At 44.8% G+C, this 14,476-nt stretch overlaps 2 protein-coding genes across 2 annotated transcripts; both read left to right on the top strand.

Annotated features, from left to right (window-relative positions):
* The first annotated feature begins 3,891 nt into the window (after positions 1-3,891).
* Positions 3,892-9,750, top strand: BCL10 (BCL10 immune signaling adaptor). Its single transcript, XM_066325152.1, has 3 exons — positions 3,892-4,022; positions 6,093-6,381; positions 7,409-9,750. Exons 1-3 carry the CDS (start codon positions 3,939-3,941, stop codon positions 7,771-7,773), a joined length of 738 nt encoding a protein of 245 aa, XP_066181249.1. The 5' UTR covers positions 3,892-3,938; the 3' UTR covers positions 7,774-9,750.
* A 1,286-nt stretch (positions 9,751-11,036) lies between these two features.
* C9H1orf52 (chromosome 9 C1orf52 homolog) lies at positions 11,037-13,939 on the top strand. The gene is made up of 3 exons (XM_066325153.1): positions 11,037-11,308; positions 11,396-11,603; positions 12,793-13,939. Exons 1-3 carry the CDS (start codon positions 11,051-11,053, stop codon positions 12,876-12,878), a joined length of 552 nt encoding a protein of 183 aa, XP_066181250.1. The 5' UTR covers positions 11,037-11,050; the 3' UTR covers positions 12,879-13,939.
* Positions 13,940-14,476: the final 537 nt, after the last annotated feature.

The raw sequence follows: 14,476 nt of genomic DNA, 5'->3' as shown, positions 1-14,476 counted from the left end.
CAGTTCTAATAGAAGTTTGCACTTTAATTTTTTTTTTTTTTTGTGACTCTTGCAGTTTCAATACTATATATCTCCATCACGAAGGAATAAAGTGTCAGCTGTACCGTGCCCTGTGTACTTTCTGCTTCTTATTTTGGAACTGAAAGTGTATGTATTTACCTCAATACTGTTTCATGCTGTCTTTTTATTTCCAAGCTTATTACATACCTCTGAGTAAAGCCAGTTATAGACACTAGCACTAAAAACCTTAATTCTGTTAGAGAAAATGTTGACTTTTTTAAAACAATTTATCATTTTAGACTCTACATTTAAGAATAAGGTGTAGAGAGAAGATACTGCCTGTGAGTGGTCATGATTAATTTTATTGCTGTCAAAGGTAACCAGACAGATGTTAACATAGTACAATATGTTTCTCTGTAGTGCCTGTGTTTACTGTAACTTACAAAAGGTGAAACTACAAAGGTTTAGTGGCATTGCCATTATGGTTCAATTATTCACACAGCTCTTGTGTCTTTTCTCCCCCACAATCTCAGGAGAGGTGACTGCACTCCAGACATTGCTTCGAGGTAATGCGACAGAGAACTGCGTGTCTTGTACCTAAAGACTCCCTGTTGTGTGCTACAGATAGTGCACCTGGGGCTCCTCTCTGCTTGCACCCTTGGGCTGCAATGCCCGTAGTTACAATAGCAGGATCCAGGAGCGGGGGACACCGTGCAGTTACTGCAGGCTCCCTGTGTGTGTGAGGGCTGGTGGGCCATCAGTGCCATCTCCTGGCAGGAGTCAGTCGTTCCAGGCCTTAGTATTGTTCTTTCAGCTTGTCAAGGAACCCAAAATAATTTAACAGAGTAGGAATTCATTGATAAACTATAGCAAAATAATTACATCACTTTAATAGGACTTTAAACAAACCATAAGCTATTATTCTCCTTGTCAGAGAAGTAGGGACAAAGGATCTAAATACAGCCTTTATACTGATTTTACAACACTGGTTAAAAGTTTGATTTTTCTACTAATATATTTAAATCAGTGCTGTGCCTAATGTGAATACATTTAGTGCGATGCAATTAATATTCTAAACTACTTTGTTTACATGTGTACCCGTGTCTGCAGGAGAGAGTTGGTACCAATTTACTTGAATTTGTTTCTAAATGGCAATGATGAAAAATGAGAAAATATAGACAAGCCACACCCACTTGCCACATTAAGAAGTTTCTCACAGAATATCAAACCTGAAAAAAGGCAAAATCATAGTAATTTAACAAGGAGTGTTCTTTGTAAAACTTAGCTGTAGGATATTGCTTCATCAAGTAGAGACTTTTACACTTGAGTATACAGATTCTGTCTCCACTCTTAAGTACATGCTGTGTAAAAAACATCAGTCACTGTCTGCTGCATTATAAAGCCCAGACATTCTGATGCTCTCAACAACCTCACCCCCCAAAATTCATGGCCTGTAGGTTTACTGCTGTGGTTTAGTAGCTGAAACATGTCATTGGTTGCTGCAGGTATCTGCTGAGTTTGGGAAGGGCCCTCGATCTGTCACCAAACCAAACTCCTGCCATTCTCTCTCCCTGGCAGCTTTCCTCTTCCTCCACCCCAAGGAGTGGTGGTGTAGAGTCCTACAGCTCTCACAGGGGCTGGGCTGTCCTGCCAGCTCCAGAAGGGCTTGTCTTGAGGACCAGACCCCTGAGCAAAGATCAGGAGAATGGGATGGGAGCACATTAAACTTCCAGGGAGAGGCCCCTGCTCAGCAGTAAGGAGACTGGAGAGGGCTTGATCAGTGAGGGCAGAGGGGGAAGAAAACCTGGAGCCAGTCATAGCTCTGAAAAGCTGACCAACCTCTTAGAAACTGTGACAGTGTTAGAACATTTTCTTTGCCTTCACAGGGAATTTTGTAAAAACCTCTTGGTTGTAAACAGTTTTCAAATTTTATTTTGGAAATCTACTCTAGAAATTTATGCTAGATGGACATTACATATGTGTACATACTCCTAAAACACTGTAATGTCCAGAGTCTTCCCAGCTGCTTTGAAGGAAATGATCCCTACCTCACTCTACATTGAGGCTCACTTCTGAACATCAAGTGGCTGTTACTCTCCTGAAATGAGTTTCATGCAGAGTAGCCTTCTTCCTGCTGCTTGGACCATTAAATCCTGGAAGGGTGTTTTGGCATTAAGTCTGCTAAAGTATATTCTGTTCTTGTGTTTTCTAACCACATGCTCTCTTCCTGACTGCTGAAGTTAAATCATTCTAGTTTTTCTCCTACACGGCTCAGGAATCAGCAGCCTAAACCTCCAGACATCACATGGCTTTGAACTGCACCTCTTGCTGAGCAAGGTTATTAACAAATATTCTAAATCCAGAATGCATGATAATGTTTTTATCAGCAGTGTTGTATGGAGCCAGCAAAGCTCACACTATAATTCACCTTGAAGAAAGGCATGTGATTTAATAAACAAGGGTGAGAGTCAGGGGCTGGGAAGATGCCTGGCTCTGTTTCAGAAGTGCCACAATCAGTTCTCTTGGAAGCATCAGAGAAGCTGAAAGCTTTCCCTGTATTTTGGGTGCATAGTACAGATTAGGGAGGATCAACATAGGCACTTGAACTTGGAAAGAAATGCCCTGCACCCCTCTGAGCGGGAAAATGGGAGGTAAATCGTTTACTTTGCAGAGATACACAGCTTTGAGAAATTCAGACGCACTAGAGCAAAGAAAGGCTTCTTGGGCTGGGACTAACACACAGGAGGCCCTGGGCTGTGAGCAGAGCTGTGCCCCCCAAATGAGCAGCAATCAGGGCTGCATGGCCAGCGTGGGCCTGAGTTTTTCCTGGGCAGAGGTGACCTTCACAGCAGCGGCAGGGAACGGAGGGCTGGGTGTTCCTGGCAACCAGTTTGGGGACTGGCCCTGGTTTTAACACCCAGCTCTGCAGAAATCAGCCTTGTCACCAGGCTCCCAGTCCTTTGTTTTTTCAGTTGTTCTTGGCAGGATCTTCGTGTTTATTTTAAGCTGGGACTGCTAGCACTGTAAAATAGGTATTGTCACAATTAATATTTCAAGTACTACTGCATTAACAAAGCACGTAAATCAAAAAACCTTGCAAAGCTCTAAAACTACCATAAAACTGACAGTTTTTCCTTACTGACAGCAAACCTTAGCGTTGATCGCTTCTACTTTATGTTCATGTTTATCAGGTCAAACGAAAATGTTTAGGAGTGCATAAATAGCCCGAGTTCCACCCGTGTCAGCTGCAAGAATACCGATTACTGGAGTTCCAGGCGCTCCTTTTTCCCGGGGAGGCGGCGCCGTGTCCCGGCGGGGCAGCGCCTCCCTCTGCTGCTGCCTTGGAGCACAACCCTGAGCAGCGGAGGGGCTTCAACACCGGCAGTGCCCAGACCCCGCGGGCCGCCCGCACCGCCCGGCCCCTGAAGCCGCTGTCACGACGTGCCGGCACCGCGCGAGCCGCGGCCGCTCGCGCCGGGGGCTGCGGGCCTCGACACCGCTCCGCACGCTCAAGACCCTTCAGCGGCGGGGCCGCTACACGTCCCCGGAGAGGGGCAGCTCCAGCCCGTGGCCGGCGGCACGGCGCTCCGCGGTGAGGGAACCGAGCCTGCCCCAGCCCGTGCGGCCGGACGCGCCGGAGCACACCGCTCCCGGGGCCGGTGCGCACGCGCCACTGGGCGGGGCAGGGTGGAGCCCTGATCCTGAGAGCCCATTGGCGGGCGGGCTGGGGGCGGAGCGGAGCGCAGACCCTGAGCGCCCATTTCGCGGACCGGGATCGGGGCGGGGCCGAGATGGGGCGGAGCCGCGGTTTATCCCGGCTGAGGGCGGGGCGGGGATCCGGCCCTGAGCGCCCATTGGCGGAGGCGGGCGGGGGCGGGGCCCGGGCGGAAGCGCCGCCCCGCGCGGGTTTCCCCAGCGGCGCCGCGGACGGTTCCGCCATGGAGGGCCCGGGGTCGTGGTCGAGCTCGGGGGGCGCGGGGCGGCCGCTGACGGAGGACGAGATGGCGGAGGTGAAGAAGGATGTAAGTGGCGGGCGGGACCGGGGGCCGCGCGCCTGGGCCGGGCGCGGAGCGGCGAGTGGGGCCCGTGCGCGGGCGGAGGAGCGGAAGCGCCGTGGGAGCGGGCGGGGGGGCGCGGCGCGGGGGCGGCGGGAGGAACGGGAGCGGCGCGTCCGGGGAGGCGGCGGGGGATTTCAGCTCGGCTCTGCCCTCCGGCGCCCCCCGGTGTGAGGCTGAACACGAGCGGCGAACACTCGTCCCGGGGCCCGGCTGTGCTCTGTGCGGCCTGCGCTGCACGGGCAGAGCTGCCGGGGCTCCGTTCGCCCACAGCGCTGTCTGTGCGCCGCGGGAGGCGGCAGAAGGGATGGGTGATGTGGTCCCCAAAGCTTGGCTGAAAATGTATGTGCTGCTCCTCGTGCCAATAAAATTCTTTCTTAGAAAGCGTGGATATCTTTGTTTAGTATACTTAGATACTTAGATATGTATATTATACTTAGATAGCTTTTATGGAGGCTTATTGTTTTATATTTTCCTTGTGTTTCCCCTATATTTTTTTCACTGATGTCTGGAATCTGAGGGAAGACTTCATCCTGATTCATTCTGGATTAATTTATATCATTGTGCTGACCAACCTCAAGAAGTGACTGCTTAATTAAAAAAAAAAAAAAAAAGTAAAATCACAGTTCATAATTTATTTATTGCCTATGCATGGCTTTGTTCGTAATTTACCGTGTCTGACGTTTGACTCATTGGGGGTTTTAAATGTTCTTTAAAAGTACAGTGAAGACTCCTTGCAGTTTGGTTTTTGTTTCTTTCTAGCTTTATGCTTAAGTGATTTCCTTTAAATGCTTTGTCATAGTTCTGTGAGACATGCTTTTCAAGCTAGTACTCGTTTCTGTGGAACCACAGGCTAATGCTGCAATAGGTGGCCCAGGGTAGTTACACAAAAAAGGATAAAAACTACCTGAGTCAGACAATATAGGTATATGAGAGATATGTTAGTCTGGTCAGTGTCTGAACCCACAGCTGCATCTCACAGAAGTGCACAGTTGTCACTTCAGCCCTTGATCTTAGAGGTTCTCCCATAGTACTTGGAAGAGAGAGAGGATGGAAACCTTAGGTAGAAATTAATAGCATACATTTTATCATCAAAATGCAGTCCTGTAAATCTGACTTTCGAGCTTCTGCAGTCAGATTTTAAAATGCGGCTTCACCATCCAACGTGCTGGTGCAGTGTAAATTTGCGTGGCTCTCTCAGAGCTGTTCAGGTAACTTCCATGGGCTCTCTGCAAGGCAGGCTGCTGTGTTAGCAGAAGCACTGTGTGATAGGGGACAGCACACCTCAGGAAGCTACAACTGGCAAGGATATCTTGGTCTGGGCAAGCTTGTCTGGAGGAGGAGTTACAAAGGTTGGAGTCTTGCAGCTGAGAGCTGAGAAGAGTGAGGGTGAGCCATCTAAAATCACTCATACAATAGAGTAGGGTTGCAAAAGACGAAAAACAGCTACTAATGTTGTTGAGAGTATGTACATTTATAGATGAAAGTGCATATATTTTGGATGTCAGTAGTTTGTTGAACTTGTCAGTAGTGGGGTTTATTTTACAAACCTTGTGAACTGTGAGTATATTCATGCTACTGCTCTGAGACTGCTTTTGCTCAATGTACAGAAAACATCAGTAACTGCAGTATTTTGGAGTTGTGCCTCAAGGATACAAATAGTATGGAAGTGTGGCAATCAGATGATCAGTGAAAATGGGTGTATCTGTAGACAAGAGTGAGTAGGTGCTGTTTTTACTTGACTGTTTTGAAATGTGCTGACCTCAGGCTTTATGTAATCACATTTTGTATAAGTAGTCACCTTATTTCTTAGCAAGCATTTGAACTCCCGAGTTCAGTCAGAGTTAATGAAAGAGATAATTAGGTAACAGGGTTTTTTTTTAAAAAAAGTTTATGCTGAGAAAAATCTCAACTAAGAAACAGAGTGGCAGCCTTAAAAATTTTTTTGCTAACCTGTATCAAAATCATATGGGTTCCAATTACAGGCTTCTAAATAATTTGAAACGTTGGCTAACACTAGTTTGTTTTGTTTTTCAGGCTTTAGAAAGGATGCGTCCTTACCTGTGTGATAAAATCATAGCTGAGAGACACTTTGATTACCTCCGTTCTAAGAAAATACTCACTAGGGAGGACACAGAAGAAATTTCTGCTCGATCTTCCAGTAGGAAGAAAACTGGGAAGTTACTGGACTACTTAGCAGAAAATCCAAAGGGACTAGATACTTTGATTGAATCTATCAGACGAGAAAGAACACAAAACTTCCTGTTAGAAAAGATAACTGATGTAGTGTTGAAAGTCAAAAATGAAAAGCTTGAAGCTCTTAAAGGTAACAAATTTTTAATAATGTTATGTAAGGCATGGATTTTATTTTGAGGGTATGCAAAATTAAAATCTTCCTCTTGTATTTGCAACAACAGATTTGGAAATATCACCAGTTTGTGTTTAAGATCCTAGTGTATGTATCCTGGCTCTACTTTTTTACTACCTGAACACATCCATCATAAGTAATAAGTTGGGAAAAAACTCTATTGTGTTGTTATGGTGGATAAATCTGTCTTCACATTTCAGTTTTGCTTTTCAAAAATTGGTGGTTGTCTTCCATCTTGCATTTCTCTTCAAGCTATTTGCTGCAGTGGCAGGATGCTCTGGCTTAGTTAAACTTTGTCTCTCAGCAGAAGATATGCTAGCAAATGCAGCTTGAGGGGAGTTCCCCTGTATGCCTTCAATGCCACAGCTTAAAAGTAGACACTGTAAATACATGTTTTTTCATACAGGCTTAGAGATTTTGTTGACAGCCAAAGCTTGCAGTGACTATGTGTACTCATATTTTAAGGCAGAGGAAGAAAGTATAGGCTTTTACACCAAAAGCATTACTTCCCCTTCTGCACCCATCAAAAGGCAAATAAGGAAGAAGTATCTTTTAACTGTAGAGATGAAGGGCTGAGGTTTTCTCTGGCTTCAGGTAAAATAGCCTTCAAATGCTGTCCACTTCTGCTGGAGCAGAACCATCAGGTGAAGCTCTTAAAAGTTTGAAGAACACAGTAAGAAAAATGTAAAACTAGTTGGGTCAGGGGACTAAAGTGACTTTCTAATGAACTTTAAGTTATGGTGCATCTTTATCATGTATTATCTGGTACTGAGTACAGAGAAACCATTCACATCAGACTAGATAATCTGCATCTTTGTTCTTTAATTTGTCAGGAGTCTTGGATGTCACAGGTGAGATCAAGGGGGGTTAGTCTGTTAAAAATATGGACAATTGATTTTTGACAGTCTTATTGATATTAAATCAGAGCACAGTTTTAACATGTCCCATACTGTAATCAAATCCAGTATCTGTTTTTTTATCTTAGGTTTAAGCTGCAGCACCTGTATGACCTCACTGTATGGAGGAACAAATAATCTTTCTAGATCATTTTCTGATGAATCAAATTTTTTGGATAAAACCAAAGACAAAGAATCTACCCAGATACATCACCCAGAAGAAGATTATAGCACCGCTGCATTTGTGTCTGCTGTCTCTCTTCATTCAATGAATTTACCAATTGCAGAGATGGGAAATTCACAGTGCAGTGTTTTCTCAGCCACCCTCCCAGGGCCTGGAGACCCTGGTGCACCCCCACTGCCCCCAGAGCTCCAAGACCAGCAAGAGTCATGTACTAGTTCAAGTGACAATTGCTTTTTGCCTTTAAGATCACGTTCTGTTCAACCACAGTGAATGCAGTGACTTTCATCTGTTCATCCAAATGGTACTGAAACCTTGTGTGATGTCTCAGAAAGGCTAAAAATGTTTTCAAACTGTTAGAAAAATTGGAGGAAATAATCTATGCAATTTCTGTTTTGATTTTGTAATTGTGGGATGCTGGAGCTGCTTGACTTTGTGTTTTGTTCTTTAGGGAGCTTTTTTCAAAAGATTGTGGTGTTACACCAGCAAATGTTTGTTTTTTAAACCAATGTCTATAAGAGTTCACATTTAGTTGCAGATACTTTAGCTGGAATTATAGAACAAATGGATTTTTTCTTTCTACAGAAACTAACATATCAGCTTTTCTTAATGTTTCTGTGATGGGTGAACTTGGAAGGAGGGTTAGGAAAAGTACTGAGTATGGAAAAAAATCTGAACTGAAAGCTTAAGCTTACTTACTACAAAGCTTAAACTCAGTTATTAAGTGAAATGTTTCTGACTAAGATAAATTCTGCTCTCCATGTATGTGTGTGCTGCTCCATTTGCAAAAAAACCTCACAAATCTGACCAAATCCGTGCTTATTAGTGAGGAGTCTCTTCCTTGTGTGAACTTTGTCCTGCTGGAAAATCAAAAGGCATCACTGTTGCAAATATATTTCTGCAGGCCTTGGCATATTCTTGTATATTAGTTAAAGATTCCTGATTTGAGATGCACTTTAAATATAAATTCTCTTTAGTAGTGGAAAAGGAATGTAAACTGCTCTAATGGCATCATGAGGGCTGTAAGAAAACATCGTCGTAGGATGCTATTAAGGAACAGTGCTTGTATGCTTTGTCCCACTAGGGAAGTGGAGGAGAAGTTGTGTGACAAGAAAGTATCTGTACCTGAAGGGCTCTTGCAAATATGGTACTTCAAATACCTCCTCTTCAAAGCAGACAGACAGGTTTACATTTCAAATTGTTAAGAGTCAAATGCATTTTAAACTGTTTCAGCATGGGAAGGTTCTCATTTCTTTCCACCATGTAACATACTGTATTCCTCTCATACTCGAATTGTAGCCTACCTTTTGTGCAGGTGCCTATAATCATTTCAGAATGACCTGGTGGATTCTTAATTTGACATGTGTGCAGTTGTGTTCTGCAGTACTACACTTTAAAGTGATGGGATGTTTTTAGTGTATCGAAGGGTAGGTTTGTATTTAAGGCCCTGAATTGTTTTGGCTCTCATACTGTGTATAGCCCTGTAATGCCATTCCAATGCACACACGGGTAATGTTACTAAACTGTTCTTCTTTTGTCTGTCTCCTTTTGTGGAGACAGGCCACCTGCAGGTCCTCAGTATCGTGCCTATTAATTGTTTTTCATTATTATTCTGGTTTTGGTTTTGGATGTAGATTAAAATAAAATGCAATGTTCAACTACATTCCGAGTATATGAACGTTATACATGTGAGAAAGATGTAGACAAGAAAAACAGGGATTTTTGTAAACATGTCTACAATCACAGACTGTCTGGACAGTGAAAATGCTTTTCAGTGAAACTGCTTCAATTAGATGGCACTCTGGAAATTAGGTGCCTAAATATGCAAGCCAAACTTTGCTCTTTAACATGAAACTAAGGATAGGATGAACTCCCTCTCTTCCATTAACTTGAATTGTAGTTGCATGATACTTGAGACATCTAAAAAGTGATTTGTCTAAATGCCCACTGTAACCACTTAAAGAGCTGTGCTTAGGCTTGAGTCCCTTCCTGGTTTCTTGTAAAGAGAAGGGTTGGCCTTACCACAGAAAATGCATCAGCTCAGGGTGGAGGCTGCCTTGCTCCTCCCCATCCTGCCCCGTGCAATGTGCAGCCTGCAAGGAGCCAACTCTGCAGGGACCACTCCAGTGGAGCCTACAAACCTGAGACCTTGAATGAATGTATTATCCTACCAAATGTTTATAATGTGTGTTTTTTAAACGTATTTTTATCACAACTTTTGGAATAAATTCTTTTGTATAATTGCCTGTTTTTCTGTCTGCCTCTCTCATTTTTAAAATGTACAGGTTGCAAGAGCAGTTCATGCCATTACCTTGATGTGTGGTTTTGGTTTTGTGTGTGCGGGAGGCTTTTGTTCTCCTTGTCTTTTTAGAGAGGTTTGTCTTTGGTGGAAAGACTGACTTAATGTGAAACGCCTGTGCCCGTAGAACTGCACTCAAGAGCAGCCTGTAAGGAAAATATGCATGTGAAATCAAGAGTTCTGCTGCTTAAATAGTTTCTGCAGTTCATGACTACTATTACTAAGCTGATTCTTGGTTTTTTTTTTTTTTTTCAAATGACTCTATTGCTCAACTTCCTACGGATGTGAGACGGGTTGCTTCCAGCCACACGTATCTTAATTTCATTCTTAAATTAAGATTTTTATATTTATTAATAGCAGGGGTGAAACAAAAACTGAGTGCTGAGAAGTATGACTCAAAAAAAGGATTTGCAAATCTGCAGGCACTGTGGTGTCTCACTTTAGTGGTTGTTTTCATTGTATTTTGTGTATAGGGCTAACTTCAAAATAATGATCATGGTTTTTTGAGAGATCATGATCATAGTATAATCAAAACCCCTTCCTCAGATCTTATCCTTCTTCTGGTAGTATAAGTAATCCGAACATAGAATCATACAATCTGCTCAGTTGGAAGGGGCTCTCAGAGAGCCCCGAGTCCAGTTCCCAGCCCTGCACAGGGCAGCCGCAGGAGTCACACCCTGTGCCTGGGAGCGTTCTCCAAACACATCTTGAGCTCTGTCAGGCTGGTGCTGTGACCACTGCCCCGGGGAGCTGCTCCAGTGCCCAGCCACCCTCTGGTGAAGTCTTCTCATATCCAACCTCAACCTCCCCTGGCTCAGCTTCATCCCGTTTGAACAGCACCACTGTTTTAGCTGATGCATTAATGTATGTATGAGTCAATCACAAGGGAGGTCTAGTACAAACTTTGTCCAACAAATTTGAAAAATCTGTTTTGGTAAAGATACCTCCTGGACAGGTGATGATCAACGCTAGGTTAGGCGGTGATCAGACATTAGGGAAAACGTGTTTTCCCTCCGCTTAGGCCCGCAGATGTGAAAAAGGAGAAAAGAAGGTTGGCTCGGTTTCGCGTGTGATTTTCGGTGTCTGGTCACTCGAAGGGCAGCCCCCCGGCTCCGGGATGAGCCCTCCCGGCGGCGGCCCGTGCCCCGGCCGCCCTCGCCATCCCCGCCGGGCCCTGTGCCGGGGCAGCCGCGGGCCGGAACCCTCGGCGCGGGCGCGGTTTCCGCGGGCGGTGCGAGGCGCGGCCCCGCCATGGCGGCGCAGGGGGAGGACCCGCTGGGCTATTTCGCGGCCTACGGCAGCTCCAGCTCCGACTCGGAGCCCGAAGAGCCGCAGCCCGACGAGAGCCCGGCGGGAGCCGGCGCGGCCTCGGGGGGCAGCCCGGGGCGGCCGCGGCTGCCGCCGCCCGACGAGCTCTTCCGTCGGGTGTCGCAGCCGCCCGCCTTCCTCTACAACCCTCTGAACAAGGAGATCGACTGGGAGAGCCGCGTCCTGCGGGCGCCCGAGGAGGTGCGTGGGGCGCGGGGTGAACCGAGGCGCTGCGGCCGCCCCGAGGCCCCCGGCCCGGTGTGACGGGCGCTCTGCTCTCTCCCGCAGCCCCCCAGGGAGTTCAAGGTGTGGAGGAGCAACGCCGTGCCCCCGCCGGAGACCTACAGCCCGCCCGAGAAGCCGCCGCCGCCGGCCCCCGCCGTCGACATGGCGATAAAGTGGTCCAACATCTACGAGGACAACGGCGACGACGCGCCCCGCCAGGCCGGCAGAGCCAAGTTCCTGCCGGACGAGGAGCAGGAGCCCCTGGAGTCGGGTGAGGCCCTGGCTCGGGGCGGCGGTGCCTGGCACGGGCCGTGTGCGCTTCCAGAGCCCAGCGGGCGGGCGGGCTCGCTGCGGCCGGAGCCGCCCTGGGCCCGGAGGGAGCTGTGCTGGCTTCTCCTGCATCCTCTGCCGCCCAAGGGCACAGCGCTCCGGCTGCAGGGATGGGGGGCTGCAGTGCCGATGTTTTGGCTTTCCTGGAATCAGCACAGACCCTCGGGCAGTCTCGCTGCTCCTCTCCCCCGCTGTCATTAGCAGGGAACCATTAGAGTCTGTAGCACTGTAGTTCTGTGAAACCAGCAAGTTCGGTCATGGTGGTACTAAAACAGAAGGTGGTGTGAGAGCTTCGGGTGCTGCTGTGTTGACCTTAGTTGTAGATGTAGGTCAGATTATTTTTATAACGTTTGCAGAATTCGGGGTCCAAAAGAGGAATCAAATAGGATGTCCGTGGGACAGATCACTGAAGAAAATACTATCCTTTTCACCTTCAATGATGGTACAAGCTGTAATGGTAATTTAGGAAGTAAAGAAATATTTGATAGGTAGGAGGAATTTTTTTTTCCTTTAAATTGCTGGAGAAAGAGAATAGCCAGCAACAACCAAGAGAACAGAACCAGAAAAAGAAATTCTGGGCCTTTGGAACACACAGTGTTTTCATTCATTGGTAAAGTTGTCAACAAAGCTTTTCCAAAAAAAGGATTTTTTTTTTGTTGTTGTCTTGCATGTTTTTTGGTTCTGGGTGTTCTTTCCCAGTAGCAGTTTTTTATGTCTTGCTTCATGTCTTCTATATGTTTGCCCTGTCCATGCATTTCTCTTAGTCAGCTTTCATCCAAAGGAAGAAGATAAAAGATAATTGATCTTGACATTATTTCCTGCTTCAAAAATGTAATTTTCTAGCTTCTTCTATTATTTAGTCAAATAATATTCTTTTTAGAGCAGGAACTGTACAGTACCATAAAGCCTCTTTTTAGTTAACCTGCAGTGGTTTGTGGCAGTAATAAGAAGTAACCATTCCTGCTTTGTCCACATATTGTCTGCATTCCATAAATGAGAATATTGTCAGTTAATGCTACATTGTCTTTTTTCCAGCCATCTCAGATGTGGTTAAGTCAGTTGTTTTGAGACAGGATGGTGTTTAAAAAACTGCCTCTGCTGACTTTGTTAACTGTTTCTTTTATTTAAAGATGATGAAAAAGATGATGAACCAGCTTCTGCTAAGAAACGTAAAGTGGAGTCTGGAGAGCAGGCGAAGAAGAAGAAGAAGGTATAAACAGGGCATTTTGGATTTAGACATAATGAGAATTTCAAGGAACTTGGATTCCACTGCTGGAGTGGGAAACAAATACATGTTTACTACACTTCTCTCTCGTATTGGGTAGGGAATTTTATTTCTGTAGTATGCTTGCCTTTTGGAAAGCACAAAATTAAGTGGACAGTGTTGTGGTAGAACTCATTTACTGAACAAAATCTAAACCTGTTTATTTGAAACAAGGATTTAAAGGAGAGATCCATTGCCATGGATACTTGTGCTCGTGCAGGTTACAGGGCTTCACAGTATTTTTGTTTATCAAGAAAACATGGTAACATGCATTTTTCTGGACTGACTTTTCCATTGTGTCAAAACCTTTTATAAAGGAGTATATACTAAAGATTTTTTAGGTACTGGTCTGTGATATGTTCACATATTGTTGTTTTTAAATGTATGTATAGACTGCAGATAGTCACTGGAATAAAACTACATTTGAAAACATCTGTGGTATAAATACTGCATTGCATGCTTGGTGAATAGGAACCATGAATTCTGTATTATATGCCATTCACTGATGTGTGACTTAACAGATTCCTCAGGGCTTTTTTGTTTAAATAAATACACAACTACAAACTGAAAAAAATGGACCTAAAAATGGAGTTAAATATTTTATAATTATTTTGATGTTATGGGATCTTCATTAGTGCAACATGAGACTAACTGATGGAGAGATAATTGAAGCATGTAATATATTCCTGAAACAGAAAATAGAATCAAGATATTTATGTGGACAAGAATTCTGACAAAGCTGTGATAGAGTCTTTGCTGCCAAATCATATTTATTTCAGTACAAACAGTTGGTAGTCGTCTTAAAGTGCTAGTCAGTATATGTTGCATTTGTGGTATGCTGCTGAATGGGTTTTTGGGTCTGTGTATGACTAGGTACCAGCAGGTACCCACTTGTACTGGATTGGAGAAAAGGTTGCTGTGTATTTTCAGATAAAGATTCTGTGCCTTAGAAAATCTGCAGTGAATTTAGCTAACTAATAGAGGTTTATGTAATTAAATTTTTAATGTAAAAATTTGTGTTTTCTATTTTCTTCTGTCTTGGACTAGCTTTACTTCAGCAGAACAGATTCTGTATACACATGTGCTAATATGATGTTAATATTTTTAAAGTGATTTTAAGAGATTTTTTTTAACCTCAATATATAGAAAAGTGTATTCATTTTTAGTGAATATATGAAGTTGTTAAGAAGTTACAGAATTCTAGCCTTGGCAGTGTGATAATCCTTTCTCTGGATCCTTGTCTACCTGCAGACTCTGCAACTGCTCCTTGCCAGTTTCCCAGGCCAAGGGAAAGTGGGGCCAAGTTTGTGATAGATTTCACCCCTTCTGTGCTCTTAGTCTGGAAACAGTTCAGAAAATGGTACTTGACACAGCTGGGGGCCTCCCTGTGCCAACCTTTCCTAGCACAAACCCAGGTACCAGACACTGTCCTAGCAAGCTCCAGGATGAGGGATACTGTCAGGGCAAAGCTTATGGAGTGCCAGCCCTCTGTAGGCTTTCTTAAAATACAAGAGTCTTACAATAGTTCTGTTTGTTAGTGCAGTGCTCCT

Source organism: Sylvia atricapilla, chromosome 9 (genome assembly GCF_009819655.1).
Source record: "Sylvia atricapilla isolate bSylAtr1 chromosome 9, bSylAtr1.pri, whole genome shotgun sequence".
In the NCBI taxonomy this organism is placed as follows: Eukaryota; Metazoa; Chordata; class Aves; order Passeriformes; family Sylviidae; genus Sylvia; species Sylvia atricapilla.
This window is presented reverse-complemented; position numbering and strand designations above follow the sequence as displayed.

Coding starts and splice junctions, on each gene's coding strand:
- BCL10 (XM_066325152.1), top strand. CDS start 3,939: ATGGAGGGCCCGGGGTCGTGGTCGAGCTCGGGGGGCGCGGGGCGGCCG. Junction 4,023..6,092: donor TGGCGGAGGTGAAGAAGGAT/GTAAGTGGCGGG, acceptor TTTGTTTTTCAG/GCTTTAGAAAGGATGCGTCC. Junction 6,382..7,408: donor AAAGCTTGAAGCTCTTAAAG/GTAACAAATTTT, acceptor TTTTTATCTTAG/GTTTAAGCTGCAGCACCTGT.
- C9H1orf52 (XM_066325153.1), top strand. CDS start 11,051: ATGGCGGCGCAGGGGGAGGACCCGCTGGGCTATTTCGCGGCCTACGGC. Junction 11,309..11,395: donor TCCTGCGGGCGCCCGAGGAG/GTGCGTGGGGCG, acceptor TCTCTCCCGCAG/CCCCCCAGGGAGTTCAAGGT. Junction 11,604..12,792: donor GCAGGAGCCCCTGGAGTCGG/GTGAGGCCCTGG, acceptor TTTTATTTAAAG/ATGATGAAAAAGATGATGAA.